The sequence below is a fragment of the Xyrauchen texanus genome, chromosome 1, assembly GCF_025860055.1.
Source record: "Xyrauchen texanus isolate HMW12.3.18 chromosome 1, RBS_HiC_50CHRs, whole genome shotgun sequence".
NCBI classification, from domain to species: domain Eukaryota; kingdom Metazoa; phylum Chordata; class Actinopteri; order Cypriniformes; family Catostomidae; genus Xyrauchen; species Xyrauchen texanus.
The window spans coordinates 29,375,718-29,394,940 of record NC_068276.1 but is presented as its reverse complement, the minus strand read 5'-3'; the positions used below and the strand labels follow the sequence as shown (position 1 = coordinate 29,394,940).

Sequence of the window (19,223 nt, the reverse complement as noted above, 5' to 3'; positions counted from 1 at the left end):
GTTTAAATTTTGTCTTTGATAGCAGAATTCCTGGTGAACAACTACATTACCCATGGTCCAACAGAGAAAGTTTCACCAATCAGAGAACTGTGGCCAACATAGCCTGTAAAACCAGAGTCAGACTCCCTTCTACTACTTATATATTTGTATATATCAGAATATTGTGCAATAAACATGAAATATATTGTTTCAATAAAATGTAATTTGTGTCCTCATGAAAGACAGAATGTACATCATCTTGTAACTGTCTTTTTATTTGATTTTCAAACTTTTTTTGGCTCAAAGAAAAATTGACTAATAGTTTAATGTTGTGATTTAATTCAGAGCTGGTTGTTTCAACTCTTTTATGGAGGATTTTATGAAAAGCCTCTGCACAAAATGACTAGGAAAAGTCCTTGGGGAACCCAGATGGCTAAAAGAAGTGGACAGCACTGTTGTGCTCTATTTTTATGGCTACAAGTGGCAGAAAAGTGCAGCTCCTATCTACTTGAATGGAGAAAGACTGAAATCTCCAAAATGGTTGTACAAGGTTACGATCAAAGAAAATTTTTGAAATCGGCAGTAAAATCTGACAGCAATGGCATCATAAATTGTGCTTCTTTAACTCAGATCATGCTAAAAAATGCTATTTTATAAGATGGTTCAGCTAATGTACACGTGCATTCTCGAGTTGATACAGACTGATGTCTGTATCTAAAAGGTGATTGGATCTTTTAACTGCGAAGGCGGACTTCCTTTTCTACATCTGTTGGCTGTTCCAATTTCTCCCCTTTTAATACCAGTGGTCCGTCTCTGCTGAACTGTATCTGTCACTACTCCGTTACTGACTGGTTGAATATGTGTAATTGATTGATTTATTTTTTGTAATCAGTGGAAATTTATAAAAAAAAATTATAAATGATTGGAAAATGTTCACACATCTTTTGTTTGTTTAGAATTTGTGGGTCAATTTAAATTTGGGTCAAGAATTGTATTCAATTTACTTCTTTTACATCAATTTATTTTTGATGTGTTATAACTGTATACTCAAAAACTTGACTGATCTCATTCATTGGCAAAAGTCTGCTGAGGGTAGTAAATTAAATAAAAACAACATTTCTTATTTTCAAATATTTGTTCCTCAAAAGAACAAAAATAATTATAACAGGAACCGTTAAAGAACTGGAATCCTTAAGAGGAACCTGAAGTGCAGTCACTAAATTCCTAACAATTGACCCTTATGCTCAGAGGAGATAGCCGTGAACTTTTTTGGTTTTTATATTCTTATAAACGGAATTGATCATATTTTTACTTGGGCTGTTATGAAGAGTGACATTGTAAAGCATATTTATCTGATGTTTTTGTAAAATAAATTGTTAAATTACACAGAATTTGAATCTAAAATGATTATTAGTCACTTGAAAAGAGAAAAGCATAATTTGAAACTGAAAATAGCAATTATTTTTTTGCAGTTCTTTTTGCTAAAGAATAGAAATAGTATATGCACATCCAAACATTAAGGTAGGTGCAAGATAAAAAAAAATATAAAACAAGGAGAGAACGGCACACTGCAATAAATGTTCTCATGTAATTTCATAGAAAATAAACTAAGTTTCGACCCCTTGGGTCTTCGTCAGGCAGTTACAATACCTCCAAGCTAAAATCTCCCCTTTTGTACTGTCATCTCTCTCTAACTCAATCTCTTTCTCTCTCTCTACCACCCATTTTTTCCTTTAATTTTTCAAGTACCAAAGGATATATGAAAGACTGTGGGTAATCATCTTATGGCCACAGCGTCTCCATGATTAACCTGCAGGTCCTAGAAACAAAGAAACAGAGACAGAAAGAGGAAAGATAGGAGGAAACCAAGAGACACTGGATAATACAGCTTGAATTAGAAGAATAGGGAAGACATGACCGGGACGGCTTATCAATCCACATGATCATAGGGGTTCAGCTTCTAAGTGTTGAAACAGTACCACAAACCAGGACATGGAGAAAGAGAAAAGACAGAGAGACATTGAGCTCCACATGGAGTCAGTGTAGTGGTGACGAGTCTTGAAAACACTGATGCGTAACTAAAAATCTAAAATGACGAGCCATCACATAAGCTCGTTATATTTTTTGATAGAATATGTGTTCCTCTCCAGTCATGACACAAAAAAACTGCAGTCCAAGTGCAATCGTCTGCATCATCACATTTGTTGTGGTGCACCATTGTGGTTGGTCTAGCAGCAGAAGAGAGAGACGTTCTCTTCCTCCTTGTCTTTCTTTCATTTGCTCTCAGATCCTCTGGTTTGGCCATGTGTCAAAGCCACCAGTTCTGGCCAGACTTCCATGGTTGGATTCTTAAACATAGACATATACACACACACACTGTAACTACTCCGCATCAGATATTGAGCGGGGAGATGTCACCCCTGATCTTTATTTGTCTGGAACTAATCAAAGTCTCATTCTGTGGTTCATTGTGTTGCCAGAGCTGTGTAATGCTGCTCCGCTGTGTAGCTTTAGTAACCACTTCAGTGAGTGTGACCGCTGTCATGTGACATTCTGAAATGTTTGGCCAACACCTCCAAGGCAGAGTTACCTCAATACAACAGATTGCAAATTAATATTTCCAATAAGGCAACTAGGCACATTTTTATCCAACATGACTAGGGATGGGCATTTTGGTCATTTTGGTCATTTTGTCTACTCAAGTACTCTAATGACTAATTACTTGTCAAGTACTCGAGGGACAATGACATGTACATAAATGTCTATATAATAATATGTCTATCAAATGTCTTTGGCTGCTGCATTACGTCTTTTTGCTCCAGCGTATTATCTTTTCATTGTTATAGGCTGCTATAAAATAATCTGTTACAAGATGTACAAAAGATTGCATAATCAAAATAAAATGCATCATATTTTGTCATTATGTGAAGATTCGCTGCCCAAATCAATGAATGAATGTGCACAACTTCAGCGTCTTCATGAAGCGTTCCATTCATCTGACAACTAAACACAAACGTGTCAAAGAGGAAGTTTAGTTTTCATTTTGAGATTGATTACCTTGTAATTTTGTGGGGTTCATTCATTGATTGTCAGAGACGTCTCATAGTAACCAAACTGATATACGATGTTGCAATGCTATCGTTACTAAAACCAAAAGAGTGTAATTAACCATGTTTTGAACACCTATCTCTGCAAAACGTTTGCTAAACACATTTCATTATCATTTAATGGAAGAGCTTTGACTCATTAATGGATATTAGTTAATAAAAGTGAATGTTTGTCACTGACTGTACCTTCCTGCCCAGGGTACCGACATTTTTGTGTGACATATCTCACACCTGCATCTCGATGGAATGGGAGTTGGATGGAAGATTTTCACATGAGTTTCCAAGTTAGAAGTCCGACATAATGTGGAAATTCCGACTCTACGAGTTGAATGGAACACTTTATGAATCATCACAGCTACAACATTACGGAGGTTTGCTGCTTTCCCCACAGAAGCGAACACTTGGGGAGACACACACCAGGTGTGAGGCAATGGGCTCAATGCGCTGAAACAGCACATATACAGCAGGCGAGTGTTTCAAACAGCTAGACAGAGCGCAGATAAATGGAACGGAATGCAGCATCTTCAAAACTTCAAGTTAACCCGCATATTAAAACACAATGGTTATGGCATCTCCTGTTACGCCAACAGCGATTTGAAAATAGATGGTTCAAACAGTCACAAAAAAAAAATGGTGCAAGTTTACTAAGATTACTACAACCTGAAGTAAGAACAGACAGACTTTCATTGATTTGGGCAGCGAATCTTCACATAATGACAAAATATGGTGCATTACTAACAATAAAATAAATAAATTAAATTAAATAAATTTTATAACGGCCTATAATAATAAATAGACGATACACTGGAACAGAAAGACGCAATTCAGCAGCCATAGACGTTTGTCAGTTAGACACAAGTCATTGCCCATCGAGTGCTTGACTCAAGTAATTATTCAGAGTAGAAAAAATTAACAAAATGCCCATCCCTACTTCTAATCATTGTATTTGCAAGATTTTTTCATGACTTTTCCAGTCATTCTGGATGCTGGATTAGGATATTTAAAGATACTTTATAGAAATGTAACTTACAAAGAGCAATTTCTAGACCGTTAAATATTTTAGAGCAGAGCATAACTAGAAATAATTATCTAGACTATAGACATTTTCATGACTTTTTGAGATTTACAGGTCTGGAAATCCCTGGTTTTTCAAGTTTTTCCAGAGAAACTGGTGTGGAAAAGGGCACCATTCTCCAAAAGTCTACCACAGTCAGGAGTTTAAAGTGTAATGAATAAAATTCCTCTAACACACAGTATACAATATACACACAACCAAACCAAACAGTGATACTGATGATGGTATAAAAGACACAAACCCAAACACTTATAAAATATTAAAGGTGCACTCAGTAATTGTTTTATGTTTCCCTGGTCGACATAAAGGTTTGAGACTATATCCTGACACCTATCAGCATGGATACAGCATCATACAATAGCCAAAGTTTCAGCTATCAGTACCTTGGTAGAAATGCTTGGTTTGTAATCAGCCATTACAGTAATTTATTCCAAGAGGGAACATTTCCAATAATAACGGGGGTTACCGAGATTACGTGAGTAGTATTCAGCTGGTCATAATATATCATCCATCTGAGGCATTCTGCTCCATGTAGAATACTCTTTTAAAGACTGGAGTCTTCATTTCATGCGAGTTTACAACATGTTAAATATTTTTTAAAAGTACTATTCTTTTTGTTGTGTAAAACTTTAATGAGCTAAAAGTTACTGAGCACACCTTCAAAAGCAAACATGCAGGCTTATCAGACACATTCTCTGGCATGCTCAAAGACACACACACACTCTTTCTCTCACACACACACATACAATATTATCAAGCCAGAGAAACACACAAATCTAGAAAGGATTAATATTTGACAGCTCTATATCTGTCAGTGGGGGTGGATACGTTTGAAGAGAAAGGTGAGTGTGTGTGTATTATGATAGAAGACTCCATGACTGAGACAGAGAATGTTCCTCTTGGCTCTCTCCAGTGCTGCCTAAACAGCACCCACAGGTCGCACACACACACACACACACACACACACAGGGTTGGATTAAGGTACTCAGGGCCCCTGGGCTTACAGTTTTACTGTGCCCTGCCGGTCGTCATAACACGGGGCTAAAGGATTGTGGGAGCAGAACATTACCCTATGTCCACATGCTACACGGGTGCATTTTGCTGTTGCATACAGCCTCTGTGTTTATATCAGCTTGATTTCTTGCTTGCGTGGGCCCCCCTAGCGGCCTGGCCCCCTGTGCGCACGGCAATAAAACCCATTGGATGATCCGCCCTTGCACACATGCACGCACGCACGCACACGCGCTGCTCTACTGTCAAGGCAAATGGGTACTGTAAATAGGTGTGCTCACTGTAAATAGGTGTGCTCACTCGTTAATGTCTTTACTTTTAATCTACCACTACTTCTGAACAACACCTGCCACTGTATTCAACTAGATATTTTTATGTATAAACACAGTGGAAACACAAGCATGCACACACACTTACGCCCGTTTCACACATATTCCGTGTGCAGTGCGTATGCGGTACGTATACGGTACAGGAGCAGCACGCGCTATAGTGCTTTCACGTATGCTGCGTTTGCAGTGCGTTACTGAGCCGCAGTTTCTGTGTGCCACAAAATCAAAAATGTGTAAGGAATTTTGATTTTTAAACCCAAACGTTAACTTTAAGATTAAGGCATTGAAACAGTATGAAAATTAATTTTAGTCATTGTGATTCTTTGTTTTACATGTAGTTCGAGTTGTTGACAGAAGAAAAGCTATCGCGCTGTGTCTGTTGCTAATAAGGAGAAGAAAGACGGATTTGGGTTCACTGTCTTTTTTTAGGGTAAAAAAATCATATATGATGGCATTTTGCAACTTTTGGGACTATAATCATACTTTTTTGTTTTTCTTGATCCTGTATTTTAGTAACTGTAGAACACATTAACTGTAATTATGCGTATATGATGAAATTATTACAGTTTCTTGACAATCTATGTCTATTTTAATGTGAACTATGCGCTGCCACTTTAATTCAGTGCGGTGCAACACAGCAAAAATAGACTCGGTCCTTAAACCATCGCTGCACTGCTGTATACGCACCGCAACTGGAATGGATCGACAGACTGCATCCGTGTGCAGTGTAAAAGCTCTAACCTGTTAACATGGGTACGGAAAGAAATACGGACCGCATACGCACAGCAAACGGAGTATGTGTGAAACGGCCGTTAGACTTCATGCAGTGCAACTAATACAATAATGCAACTAATGTCTTTTTTCTGATAAAAATAAAATTACAATAATAATTAAAAAAATAAACGAAATTCTCAATTTCATTCTTTTAACAAGGTCTCTCACTTTCCTCTCTACTTGTACTTCAAGCTAAACTGAAACTTTCTATTGTATTACTTCACCAATACTAATATTAATTCCTCATTCAGATGATTTTCTTTTGCTGTATTCCTCATTTGAAAGTCGCTTTGGATAAAAGCATCTGCTAAATAAATTAAATGCAAATGTTTAATGTCTGTTTAAAGGAAAAATTAAACAAACCTGATGTAATATTGATTTTTAAACAATTGTCCTCACTTCGGAGCAATGATTCATAATGAAACTATAAAATATCAATAATTATATATTTTTTCCCATTGTTAGAATGGTAAAATGTTGTACACAGTAATTAGTAGGAGATTATTATTATAATTATTATCTCTAAATAATGTTCTCTCTATTGATTTTGACAGATCTTAACCCCATAATTATGTAACTGGATGTCACCATGATATTCATCAATAATTGCATCTTCAATATTTTAAAACATTACTGCATTATTTTTGTATTTATGTACATTAATTTTGTCCCATTTAAGTGATTGAAAAGTTAGCCGCTTCAACTCGCAAAAGTAATCTTTCATTATGCATTAATGGTAAGGTCTTTACATGCTTAAAAAAATTGCTTGAAAATAGTTCAGAACAGAAAAAGGTGTGGAAATTAGTTTGGAATATAGTACTGAATATTCATTCAGAATAATGCATGTGTGGAATTATCTGTCTTAAATGTACGAGTTTACATGAGTTACAGGAGCTGAGCAGAGCAGAACAGACCTATTCCTTAATGCAGAATAAAGTCACTGTTTTAGAAATTAATTAACTTGTGTTTTCATATGTAATAAAAAAAATTGAATAAAATCATTACAAATAATGATGCTGTGTTGTTAAAACAGAATACTAGAAAGATATTTGTGACATTATTATTCACTGTAAACCCTATGTTGTCATTACTGGAAAAATGTATGTTTTATTTAAACCTTACTTAAAATGTCAAGTTTTAGGCTCATATCAAACATCTGTGTTCCTTTTACTAATTTATCTTAAAATTCTATAGACTTAACTCAATCGATTACATTAAAACCACCAGCCAAATATTGTTTAGGTCCCCCTTGTGCCATCAAAACAGCGCCAACCCACATCTCAGAAAAGCATTCTGAGTAAATTCTAGAGACTGTGTGTGTGAAAATCCCAGGAGATCAGCAGTTACAGAAATACTCAAACCAGCCAATCTGGCACCAACAATCATGCCACGGTCCAAATCACTGAGATTGTACCCCATTCTGATGGTTGATGTGAACATTACCTGAAGCTCCTGACCTGCATGATTTTATTCACTGCTGCCACACAATTGGCTGATTAGATAATCGCATGGATGATTGTTGGTGCCAGATGGGCTGGTTTGAGTATTTCTGTAGCTGCTGATCTCCTGGGATTTTCACACACACACACACACACACACACACACACACACACACACACACACACACACACACACACACACACACACACACACACACACACACACAATATCTAGAATTTACTCAGAATGAGCTTTATTGCCAAGTATGCTTACACATAAAAGGAATTTGTCTTGGTGACAGGTAGACAGAGCTTCCAGTACACAACAATACAAAACAGCAACAAGACTTAGATAATAATGAAAAAAAATAAAAATAAAAAAAAATAATCAAAATGCAAATCAGTTATATACAGTGCAAGGGAATGAAATAGCAGAAGAGGTTGTATGTGTTGGATAATATAAAAAGACTAAGCTGTGTATTGCATATTAATTATTGCTCAATGTGGCAGTTTTAACAGTTCATGAGATGGATAGCCTGAGGGAATAAATGTTCCTGTGACTGACGGTTCTGCTGCTCAGAGCTCTGAAGCGTTGGCCAGAAGTCAACAGTTCAAAAAGGTAATGGGCTGGGAGAGTGGGGTCCAAAGTTATTTTTCCAGCCTTTTTCCTCATTCTGGAAGTTTACAGTTCTTGAAGGAGGGGGCAAACCAATAATCCTCTCAGCAGTCCGAACCTTCTGTTGTTATCTTCTGATAACCAATTTTCGTAGCTGAACCAAACCAGTCAGTTATTGAAGTGCAGAGGACAGACTCAATGAATGCAGAGTAGAACTGTATCAGTAGCGCCTGTGGCAAGTTGAACTTCCTCAACTGGAGAAGGAAGTACAACCTCTGCTAGGCCTTTTTCACAATGGAGTCAATGTGTGTCTCCCACTTCAGGTCCTGTGAGATGGTAGTGCCCAGGAACCCGAATGACTCCACTGATGCCACAGTGCTGTTTAGAATGGTGAGGGGGGATAATGTTGGGGTGTTCTTCCTAAAGTCCACAATCATCTCCACCGTTTTGAGCGTGTTCAGCTCAAGGTTGATTTGACTTCACCAGATAGCCAGCTCTTTAACCTCCCTTCTGTATGCAGACTCATCGTCATCTCGGACCATCGTCAGAATGGTGCTGTGGAGAGTGGGGCAGGCTGAGTGACGATTGTGTGGAGCAATGACGGGATGTACACCTGGAGAGAATTATCCCACCCAGCTGTTGGTGACTGAAGTATTGGCGGAGGGAATAATGCCGCAACGAGAGCTGCAGTCACCAACAGATGGGTGGGATAATTAGCTCCAGGTGTACATCTCGGCCTCGCTCCGCACAATCGTCGCTCTGCCCGCCCCGCTCTCCACAGGTGACAAAAACAAAAACATCCAGTAAGCGGCAGTTCTGCGGATGGAAATGCCTTGTTGATGAGAGAGTTCAACAGAGAATGGCCAGACTGGTTTGAACTGACAAAGTCTACGGTACCTCAGATAACCGCTTTGTACAATTGTGGTGAGAAATGCGGGTTGACGCTGTTTTGGGGATCTACACAACATTAGGCAGGTGGTTTAATTGTTGTGGCTGATCGGTGTATATATATACACTGTATATTATTTGCTTAAATAACTAAAAATTATGCATTAACATTATTAATTATCTTTAACAAAATTGTATCATATATTATATTATATCAACTTTTTACACAAAACATTTCGACATGACAGAGGAGCTTGCAGAAAATTATATATTACATTCATTGAATAAGTAATTCAGTAAGTTCATTCACTGAAGGATTCGTCAAACTGATTCAAAACGAGAACTCATGAGCTGGTGAATCACGGTTTTAAAAGTACAGGCTCATAAAGAATCATTTAGTCATGAATTGGCCTAAACCAATCACTATTTTTGTTGTTGAGTACAGCCAGCAACACAATAGAAATGTGAACGCATTATCAAGGCACGCTGTTTTGGTGTTATTTCATGATGCATGCTTTTTTGTCACCACATTCAATTCAGACTGCAATCTCATAACTTGGCAAAAATATATATCTTTAGTGACACTGGCAGATCAGCGGTGGAGCAAAGGAAAATTTGAGCAGGAAAATAGAAAGATGTTATCATAACTAATACTTGAGTTAAATAATACAAAAATAAAAAAAAATTTGCCCACCAGCTACAGTGGCTGTGAATTCCCAATTTCACCTGCCACTTATTTTTTTAACAGCTCCTTTGGTTATTCATAAAGATATATAAAACGCCACTTCTGAAGCTGTAGTGAATTATGATGACACATGACAATTCATAAATGCATGTCATTTGCCAAGTTTCCATGGTTATGTATTCATGTTTGGAATTAAACAATGTTGCATTCACAATGCGTGTAAAGCGAACTGCTCCGTGGAAATCAAGCAAACTAAACTTAGAGCACCTTAGAGTATGGATGACACTGTTCTTGCAGTTGCAAACTATTTTCAGATGACTGAAACGCACACTTCATGCGTGTGTTCCATGAGAAGTGCTGTGCTTATGGGTGGCAGAGTGCCTCTGAATACACAGTGAATCAGATACATGCATCAATGGCTTTATTCTTTCATCTGTTCTTCAAAAAATATAATCAAGTGTGTTTCTTCAAACGCACATCTTTGTGTCTGACAGCATTTCTTGTCGAACATAATTACAAGACTTTTTACTCAGTTTACTCAGTCAGTTGAGTAAAGTAAACTTATTAGGGCAGTGGTTCCCAACCCTGTTCCTGGAGGCCCCCCAAACACTTCACATTTTGTATATCTCCCTTTTCTGACACACCCTATTCAGGTCTTGGAGTCTCCACTAACAAGCTGATGAGTTTAATCAGGTGTTTGATTAGGGAGATATCCAAAATTTAAGTGTTGGGGGGGCCCTCCAGGAACAGGGTTGGGAACCACTGTATTAGGGTTGTCGGTGTTGATCTAAACAATTATTTGTCCTAGATATTGTTATTACAGGTCAAATGTTAATCAAATTGTGTTTTTCCCAGTATTTGTTTTTTAGCTACAAGAATTAGCTAATATTCCTGGAATGTAAATTTAGATTTAAATACTGAGTGGTTACAACAGTCCAAGATCTATTTAAATGTAAGCTCAAGTCCAAGTTGTGAACTCCTGACCCCCTGATTAACCACACCCAGTGTGACCACTGAACCATGTGCAACCTGACAAAGACTATCTAGCACAATACGGTCCTGTACAATTCCTGAACACATTGTACACCCCCCCAAGACAGACAGAACACACTTCTGAAACCTCTAGTTGTCACGGAAACCATTGTTTTGCTATCCTGCTTCCTGCCATGCATTCCTTCTCACAATGCGTTGAAAAGCAAATTGGCCTTTGACAAAGCACTAGAGGACTGTTTGGGAACGCGAGCTGAGGAGATTGGACATGATGAAAGACACACAGGGGTAAGAAAACACACTCCAATCAAACGAATAAAAAGCAAAATAGCAAAAAGGAATGAACTACAAGGAGAGCCGACTTTAAGAAGATGGTCATTTTAGCAGTCTGAGAGCACTGGTACCTGATATCACTTAGACAGATGTTATCTGTGGATCCCGCAGATGGGCAGACGTGGAACAAGTGATGAAGTAAACAAAAGACAAATGCACTGAGAAAGATCAGACACACGAGAGGATAGGACTCCTTGGAACTTACTGGACCCAGAAATACTGATACAGCCAAAACAGTACCACTGGGAACCAGAACTCAAAAACAGCACCAATAAGTTTCTTAATTATACAGGTTTTTTTTTACCTTTTAACTAGGTACATTAGGAAAATATAAATTATACTAATTACATTTTATTACATTTTCATCATTTTGGTCACAAATTAATAATAAATTTTCAAATTTACAAATAAATGTATTCAATCTATAAATGAGATATTAGATTTCATATATTGTTTTTGCTGCATATTTATATTATACAATTATAATTTGTACCATTTACAAGTACTTACATTGATTTGTTGAACACATGCTAAAACCGGTACTGTCTCTTTAACAAACAAACAAAAATGGCATTTCTGTAAACAAAGCCTTTAACCCTTGTGCACCTTGTGGACATTTTTGGCTTTTTCAGTTTTGTTTTTTTGATAACTTTGTTTGTGTTAATGCTAACTGCATAACATTTTCCACAGGTGTGAATTTTTATTGGAATTTTAATATTTCACCCTATTTTCTTTAAAAAAATATTTTTTGCACTAGTTACACAAAATACTCCCTCTTAGCGTCGTTTTGGACAAAAATGGCACATTGAAACCCATTAAAACTGCGATTTTTAATCCCAGTGCCATTTAACTATAAAATTATGCAATCTTGTTTAACATGCTTTCATTATGTTGGCAAGGCTTCAAAATTTACATTTTAAATATTTTTTACCAGATCGTGCCATTTTTTCAGGTTTGGCATATCATCGCTTTTGTTGTTGTTTTCTGCTGTTTTTGGCTTATGAATATTCTAGAGACAATTAGATACATTATGAATATATAATTGTGTGAGTGTGTTGGTATGGATTTCAGAGTGTGGTTTGTATGTGTCTGAGGCTCTAATAATAAAAATAAAAAAAATTCTGTTTAGCATTTATTAAATTGAAAATAATTATAATTATTATATTTTTTATAAAAAACAACAGTGGCATTATGTAAACAAACCGGCGTTTAAAGTGTTAAAACTCTGAAAATAAATGAATGTTTGGTAATTATGATTAGAACTGATTCTGGTTAAAATATAAGTCAGTAAAAGTAGAAAAAAATATTATTCTATAATACTTTTATGACATTTTTTTGACATGGCCATTTTTGTCCATTATGGACCTAAGTGGTAGCTTTTTTTTTTTAAATCTGATACTGTATAAGCATCAAAATGAATGTTGTTGTTAAAGTGTTAAAATTCTGAAAATAAATGAATGTTTGGTAACTATGATTAGAACTGATTCTGGTTAAAATATAAGTCAGTGAAAGTAGAAAAAAATATTATTCTATAATATTTTTATGACACTTTTTTGACATGGCCATTTTTGTCCATTATGAACCTGAGTGGTAGCTTTTTTTTAAAATCTGATACTGCATAAAAAATATGAAAGCATCAAAATGAATGTTGTTGTTAATCATTGACATATCCAAGGCTCTAATAATCAAAGAAAAAAAATTCTGCTTAGCATCTATTAAATTGAAAATAATTACTATTTTTCATTTTTTCCTAAAAAAACAACAGTGGCATTATGTAAACAAACCAGCGTTTAAAGGGTTAAAATTCTAAAAATGAATGAATGTTTGGTCATTATGATTAGAGCTGATGCTGGTTAAAAAAATTATGTCAGTGAAAGTGGAAAAAAATATAAATCTATAATATTTTTATGACAGTTTTTGGACATGGCCATTTTTGTCCATAATGAACCTATGTGTAACTTTTTTAATTGATGCACAAGGGTTAAATGAGTTCATGTTAACTCAAATGGCTTTACCTCATCTGTGCAATTGTAGTGGAAGGTTGCACATTGAGTGAAAGATCGATCTTGGAATTTAAGAATCGACATCGAGCTCTTCAAACGAAGAATGCAATTAATTGGAAATACCATATTTTTTGCCCACTCCTACCTCTAAAGACAATCAATTTTTTTTTTGTTCAGGTCAAACATGAATCAATCCCTTCATAACCATCTATAAGCATCATAGCATTATTTTATTAGCAAGTCCATTAGATTCAGGGGAAACTAGTGTCAATTAGAATACATAAACAATATAAAAGGAAAGTTCTCTGCTTGGGTCTGACAAAGACTCTCTGGGAGGTTGTGTCTATAAAGGCATTTTAACACAAACAAGTTAAAGAGATAGTTCACCCAAAAATGAAAATTCTCTCATCATTTACTCGCCCTCATGCCATCCCAGATGTGTATGACTTTCTTTCTTCTGCTGAACACAAAGATTTTTAGAAGAATATCTCAGCTTTGTTGGTTCATTCAATAAAGGCACCATAAAAGTAATCCATCAGATTCCAGGGGTTAAATCAATATCTTCAGAAGAGATATGATAAGTGCGGGTGAGAAACAGATCAATATTTAAGTTTTTTTTTTTTTTTTTACTTTTATTTAAAACATTTCCAAGATTTGCAGTTGCACAGAATTCTCCTCCCTGCCCAGTAGGTGGTGATATGCACAAATAATGTGAATCGCCAAAAACAAAAGAAGAGTGTGGCAGTGAATGTGGACATTTATAGAAAAAAAATATTAAATATTGATCCATTTCTCACTCACACTTATCATATCACTTCTGAAGACATGGATTAAACCACTGGAGTCTTACGGATTACTTTTTTGCAGCCTTTATGTTCTTTTTGGAGCTTAACATTTCTGACCAGCATTCACGTGCACTGAATGGAATAAAATAGGTGAGATATTCTACTAAGAATCTTCATTTCTGTTCAGCAGAAGTCATACACATCTGGGATGGCATGAGGGTGAGTAAACGATGAGATAATTTAAAGTTTTGGGTGAACTCTCTTTAAGGCTGCTCAAAGGTGCTCAAAATTCTGTGTAAAAACAATACCACATTAAAAGCCAGACTTAATTATGCCTGCTCTAAACCACCTCAGCCCCTAGTATCAAGAGCAGTTCTGATGCTGTTTTGGTTCTGTGCAAATGAAATAAAGCATCAGAGCAGACTTAAACTTTGTTGTTGTCATGATAAGAGCATATATTTCAGAATTTATAGTTTCATATGTAAAATTATAATTTAATATTTTCATACATTTCTATAGTAACCATTTATTATTTAAAACATTAATTTAATTCATTATTTATACAATTGTAATTGTTGTGTAAATGCATGTATTTATTCTCTGAGCAGCATTAAACAGTCTGTGTAAATACAACTTTTCTTGGATTATGTGCCACTTCAGATGCAGTTTCTGTGCCAACTTTGCAGTGTTATGCCTAAAGTACACTTCAGTTAGACGCGAACTCTAGGCATCTGTGTACAGGATACGTGATGTAAATTTCATCATCAGCAGAGTGCTTGAGCTCTAAACTTGTGCGGCCCAGTTTTTCTAACCGTGTGTAATCTGAACACAGTATGAGCATGTGACTGGAATTATTGCACTAATCAGTGGGTCCACAAGGTGGCAACACTCAATTGAGCAGTTGCGTTCACGAAGATACAGGGTTTCCTTAAGACAATCGGTCTTAAGGAAACCCTGTATAATTTCATTTACATTTAGGGTCATGCCCACAAGACACCATTAGACGCATTTCTTAAGGAATGTTCACATTAGGATGCGTCTTGCATTCATAAACAGTTGGACGAAGGGCAATAGATGGAACAGAGAGCAGGGGTCTCAAGACATGGCTGACGTTGAACTGTTTTTAATTTGACACAGCAAATTAAGACGTAACAGCAAATTAAGACGTAACAGCCAAAGACATCAATCTGCATGTATACTTAGACCAATGATGAAAAAATATTTGGAGTGTACAAGTTTATTGTAGAAGGTGCTGAATTTCTTAGAAAATTGTGCTTTCTAAAATGCAATTCCTCAGATGGTATTAGCATGCAGTTTTCAGGATGATTTATTCGAAAAATAATTACACATCCAGAAGAGAGCAAAAGAGAAAAAAGAAAGAGAAAAACATCCTCACAGTTCTTCCAGATAGGGCAGGTTTCTGAAGACATTTGCAGGCAGCTCAGTGATGTTGTTCATACTGATGTCCCTATGGAAACAAAAGAACAAAGTCAGTGGTTGAGCAGTCGGTTAACACAACACACGTTTGGATGCATTTCTTTCTGATTTGTAGCAAGCTACTAAGAGTTTATTTTAATGGACCCCGAATATGACTGCCTGGTGCGACACATTTGTGCAGCACATTTCACGATTTGTATGGTGAACCAGCCACAATGTAATACAGGTTTTGCAAAGGCTATTGCTATGGTCACACAGCAGCAGAATACGGTTGTCAGACCTGTTTTGAGTGCTTAATGTGGTTACGTTCACACACAGGACAAGTATTTAAGGATGTGATATCCACATTCTATAACTGAACTGACACCAGCTAATTTCTCTGTCTCACAACCGTATTCTAAGCAAACCTGTACTGAGTGAACGGAACAGAATCATACAACTTGTTGTTAGTTACATCATGTACAGTAAGAGATGCTGCACTGTACATGCGTATGTCTCGTGTGTTTCATGTGGGGTTTTGTGAACTCACGAAATGAGCTACATGTCATCCAAAGATTCAGCCATTGTCTTTCACCGGCTGCTCGTGGGCACGAGCCACACAACACTAAAGCTGCACTCTGCATGCAGTTAAAAAAGCATTCAAAGCCACAGTCAGTTAATTATGATCTGATGGATGAACTTGCGCCTCGATTGGACTCATTTATTTAATAGCGTGGCATCAATTGTGATAAGACATGCCGGTTTTATGGACGTCGCCATCTTTTAGTCACTGTCACTATAGTTACAGCTGTTAAAATATGGTTGTGACTTCGGTTGTTCATTCATACAAACATGATTCGAACTGCTATTGTACGCTGTTGTATGAACAGGACTTTAAGACGCACCTGTAAGTAAATAAGGTTGTCAATCCCAAACAGTGACTGTAAGCATAGCCTTTGTGTGTTGGATGGGGCAGTGGCACCTTTATTGGACCTGACAGCAACCCTTTAACTTGTTAGGGCCCAAGTACTGAAAATGCGGAGCCCTTATTGTTCTTCTAAGGGAAAACCTTATTGTTTTTTAAGGTATTGGGTGCTTTTGGGGCACTTAACATGCTTAAAAACTCATGAAATATTGTACACACATCAGATTTGTAGGCCATTAAGGCTGGGAAAATGTTGTGGGGGGATTGGGTACTGCCCACTTGAACACTGGTATGTAAGGGGGGCTCTGTAGTGACCCCATTTTCATCTACAGTTACCAAAATTGGTACATATACAGTTCAAGTCAAACAACTTTTACACTCATAGTCATTTGCTCTGCCTAACAGGAAGTCGGCCATTTTGGATAAAACATTTTTTTTTATTTTTTAAATATTCCTCTTAGGGGATTCATGTGACTGTCACCAAATGTATGTAACATTATGCCAAGACACTGAAGATGCTAAATTGCAAACTTATTTTTTATATAACGAACAGTGTTGTCATATATTGCGAGTCAATAAATGAATGGCAAAAAAAGGGAAACAGGAAGTGTCTCACATCTTCTGTGTGCATTGTGTGATTTAGATCAAAATTGAGCTGTATGTTTGAACTTGGGGACTGATCACTTAGATGTAGCATTTAAGGGTCCCAGTCATAGTGCCACCACCTGGCAGCAGGAAGTGTGGCACATACAAAAGGCTTTGAAATAGTCCTCTTAAATTTACCCAAATCGCTTAAAAATTGTTTAGAGTGATGTTAGGACATGGCTGACGTAAAAATGAGAAGAGATTCTTGATATCTTAAATTGTGTTGCCATGGCATTAAATGTTCTTATTATTTTCTTTGTATATTAATATTTTTGAGGCATTTGTCTTGCGTAATAACCCATTAAATTTTGCACACACATTACAGTTTTCGGTCATTAGTCCTGGGCAAAAGTTGTAGGGGGGCGTGTAGGGGAGTCTCTGTAGCACCTCCTTGAACATGGCCGTGTAAGGGGGGCTCTGTAACACACCCACTTTCACCTACAGTCACCAAAATTGGTACATATATAGTTCTCATCAAGCTGGTCAACTTTCATAAATACAGTCATTAGCTCTGCCTAACAGGATGTCGGCTATTTTTTTCATTTTTTTTTTTATTAAATACTCCTCCTAGGGGGATTCATGTGACTGTCACCAAGATATTGAAGATGCTAAATTGTGTACAGATTTTTTTATATATTGAATGGTGCTGCCATGGTGAGGCAATAAATTAATGGCAAAAACTGTGAAACAGGAAGTGTCTTTATTTCTTCTGCGTGCTCTGTGTGAATTAGGGCCACCAACTGGCAGCAGGAAGTGTGGCACTTACAACAGACTTTGAAATAGTCCTGTTATTTTTATCCGAAACACTTCTTGATATCTTACATGATATTATCATAGCCACAAGTCAAATAACAATATTAGTTTTTGGACTGTTCTAGGGTATTCCAATACTTGCCATAATTACATATTATGTAATTATGTACATTTTCCCCGTACATCAAAGTTGTTAACCATTATGTAGGACCAGAAGTTAAGACATGGTGTCTGGTTTACTTGGCCAAATGCATGTCCATCATGCATTGTTCTCCGAAAGCCTCCGGGTGGAAATTGGCCCATGGTGCTTTGGCCAATCATCACTGCTTGCAGCTATATTTAGTAAATGTTGTTACACATTCCACTTGTAAAGCGGTTAGCCAAAACAGAATCTGAACAGAATGTGGAGGATAATTAATTACCTGAGAGGGAATACATTTTAAAATAAAAAAAAAACTGTATGACAGAAGTCAGAGTAAAACAACCCTTGTTTGCATTTTTTGGGTCATCACATGCAATGTTATACATTTGAGTGAGAGGTCCATGCCACCTCCAACAGCTGATATTCATGCTTTGCAAGTTGAAACAGACATCTGTGTGTTTGAGATGACAGATAAGGCCTGAATCCAGATCAGTCTGTGAGATCAAGCAGTATGCAACGATAATAGAAAGCAATCCTAAATTGAGGTGTATTTGATCTCATCAGTGCCATTTATGATTCTGCACTGTGATGATATACCTCATGTTGTCATGCAAGTATGACATCAGGGGCTGATGAGTGTTTACTGAGAGATGATGGTTTGAAGAGCTGTAAAAACAAAATACAAACAAGAGGCCCCTTGAAAAGGAAAATTTCTGCCCCAAAGCAATTTTTCACATATACAGATTCTTATTTCCCATCATCCTCTATTATCTCTCCTGCTTCCCCTCATTTCTTCAGATACACATCACTGCTATCAATATAACACAGATGATAAATAACTAGATTTGCAATTCTTGAAGGAAATACTGTGCTTGCAAGGCAGAAAAGTGTTAGTTAAGGTTTAAGGTAAGCTTTTGTTTTAGACTTTGGTTCTGTGTAAATGAAATGCTGCATCAGAGCCACTTTGCCATTATCATGACACTCCATAAAGCTGACATAAACAAGATTTGTACTATGTAAATTGTTCATTGGTTAAATAGATAGGCCTACATGAAAGAAACAAGATAAAGATCAATCGCATGTCAGTATTTAATATAGCAGAGGTTCTCAACCTTGGGGACGCCAGCAGCCCTATATGGGGTTAAAAAATAAATAACATACCTAAGGCTGAAGTCATCTACAAAACAAGGTTTCAACGGCGCTTGTAAGTTAAATGGTTCGGGCAGAACTAACTGCAGGAGTTAAATACTTACCTAAAACATTTAACCAAAATGTTTGAGGAATATCAGTACATCACTGTAATAAAACTGTATCCACATGACTGAAAC

The 19,223-nt window shown here is 36.7% G+C and overlaps 1 protein-coding gene across 2 annotated transcripts in view; it reads right to left on the bottom strand.

Moving 5' to 3' along the window:
• The window catches only part of LOC127646732 (leucine-rich repeat-containing G-protein coupled receptor 4), a 104,635-nt gene that overhangs the window by 43,580 nt on the left and 41,832 nt on the right, over positions 1-19,223 (bottom strand). For both annotated transcript variants that reach the window (XR_007970951.1, XM_052130585.1), the window contains exon 3: positions 15,411-15,482. Coding sequence is in view for 1 of the 2 variants with exons in the window: in XM_052130585.1 (XP_051986545.1) it covers positions 15,411-15,482 (72 nt within the window). In the remaining variant the exon portion in view is untranslated. The remainder of the gene's footprint in view (positions 1-15,410; positions 15,483-19,223) is intronic.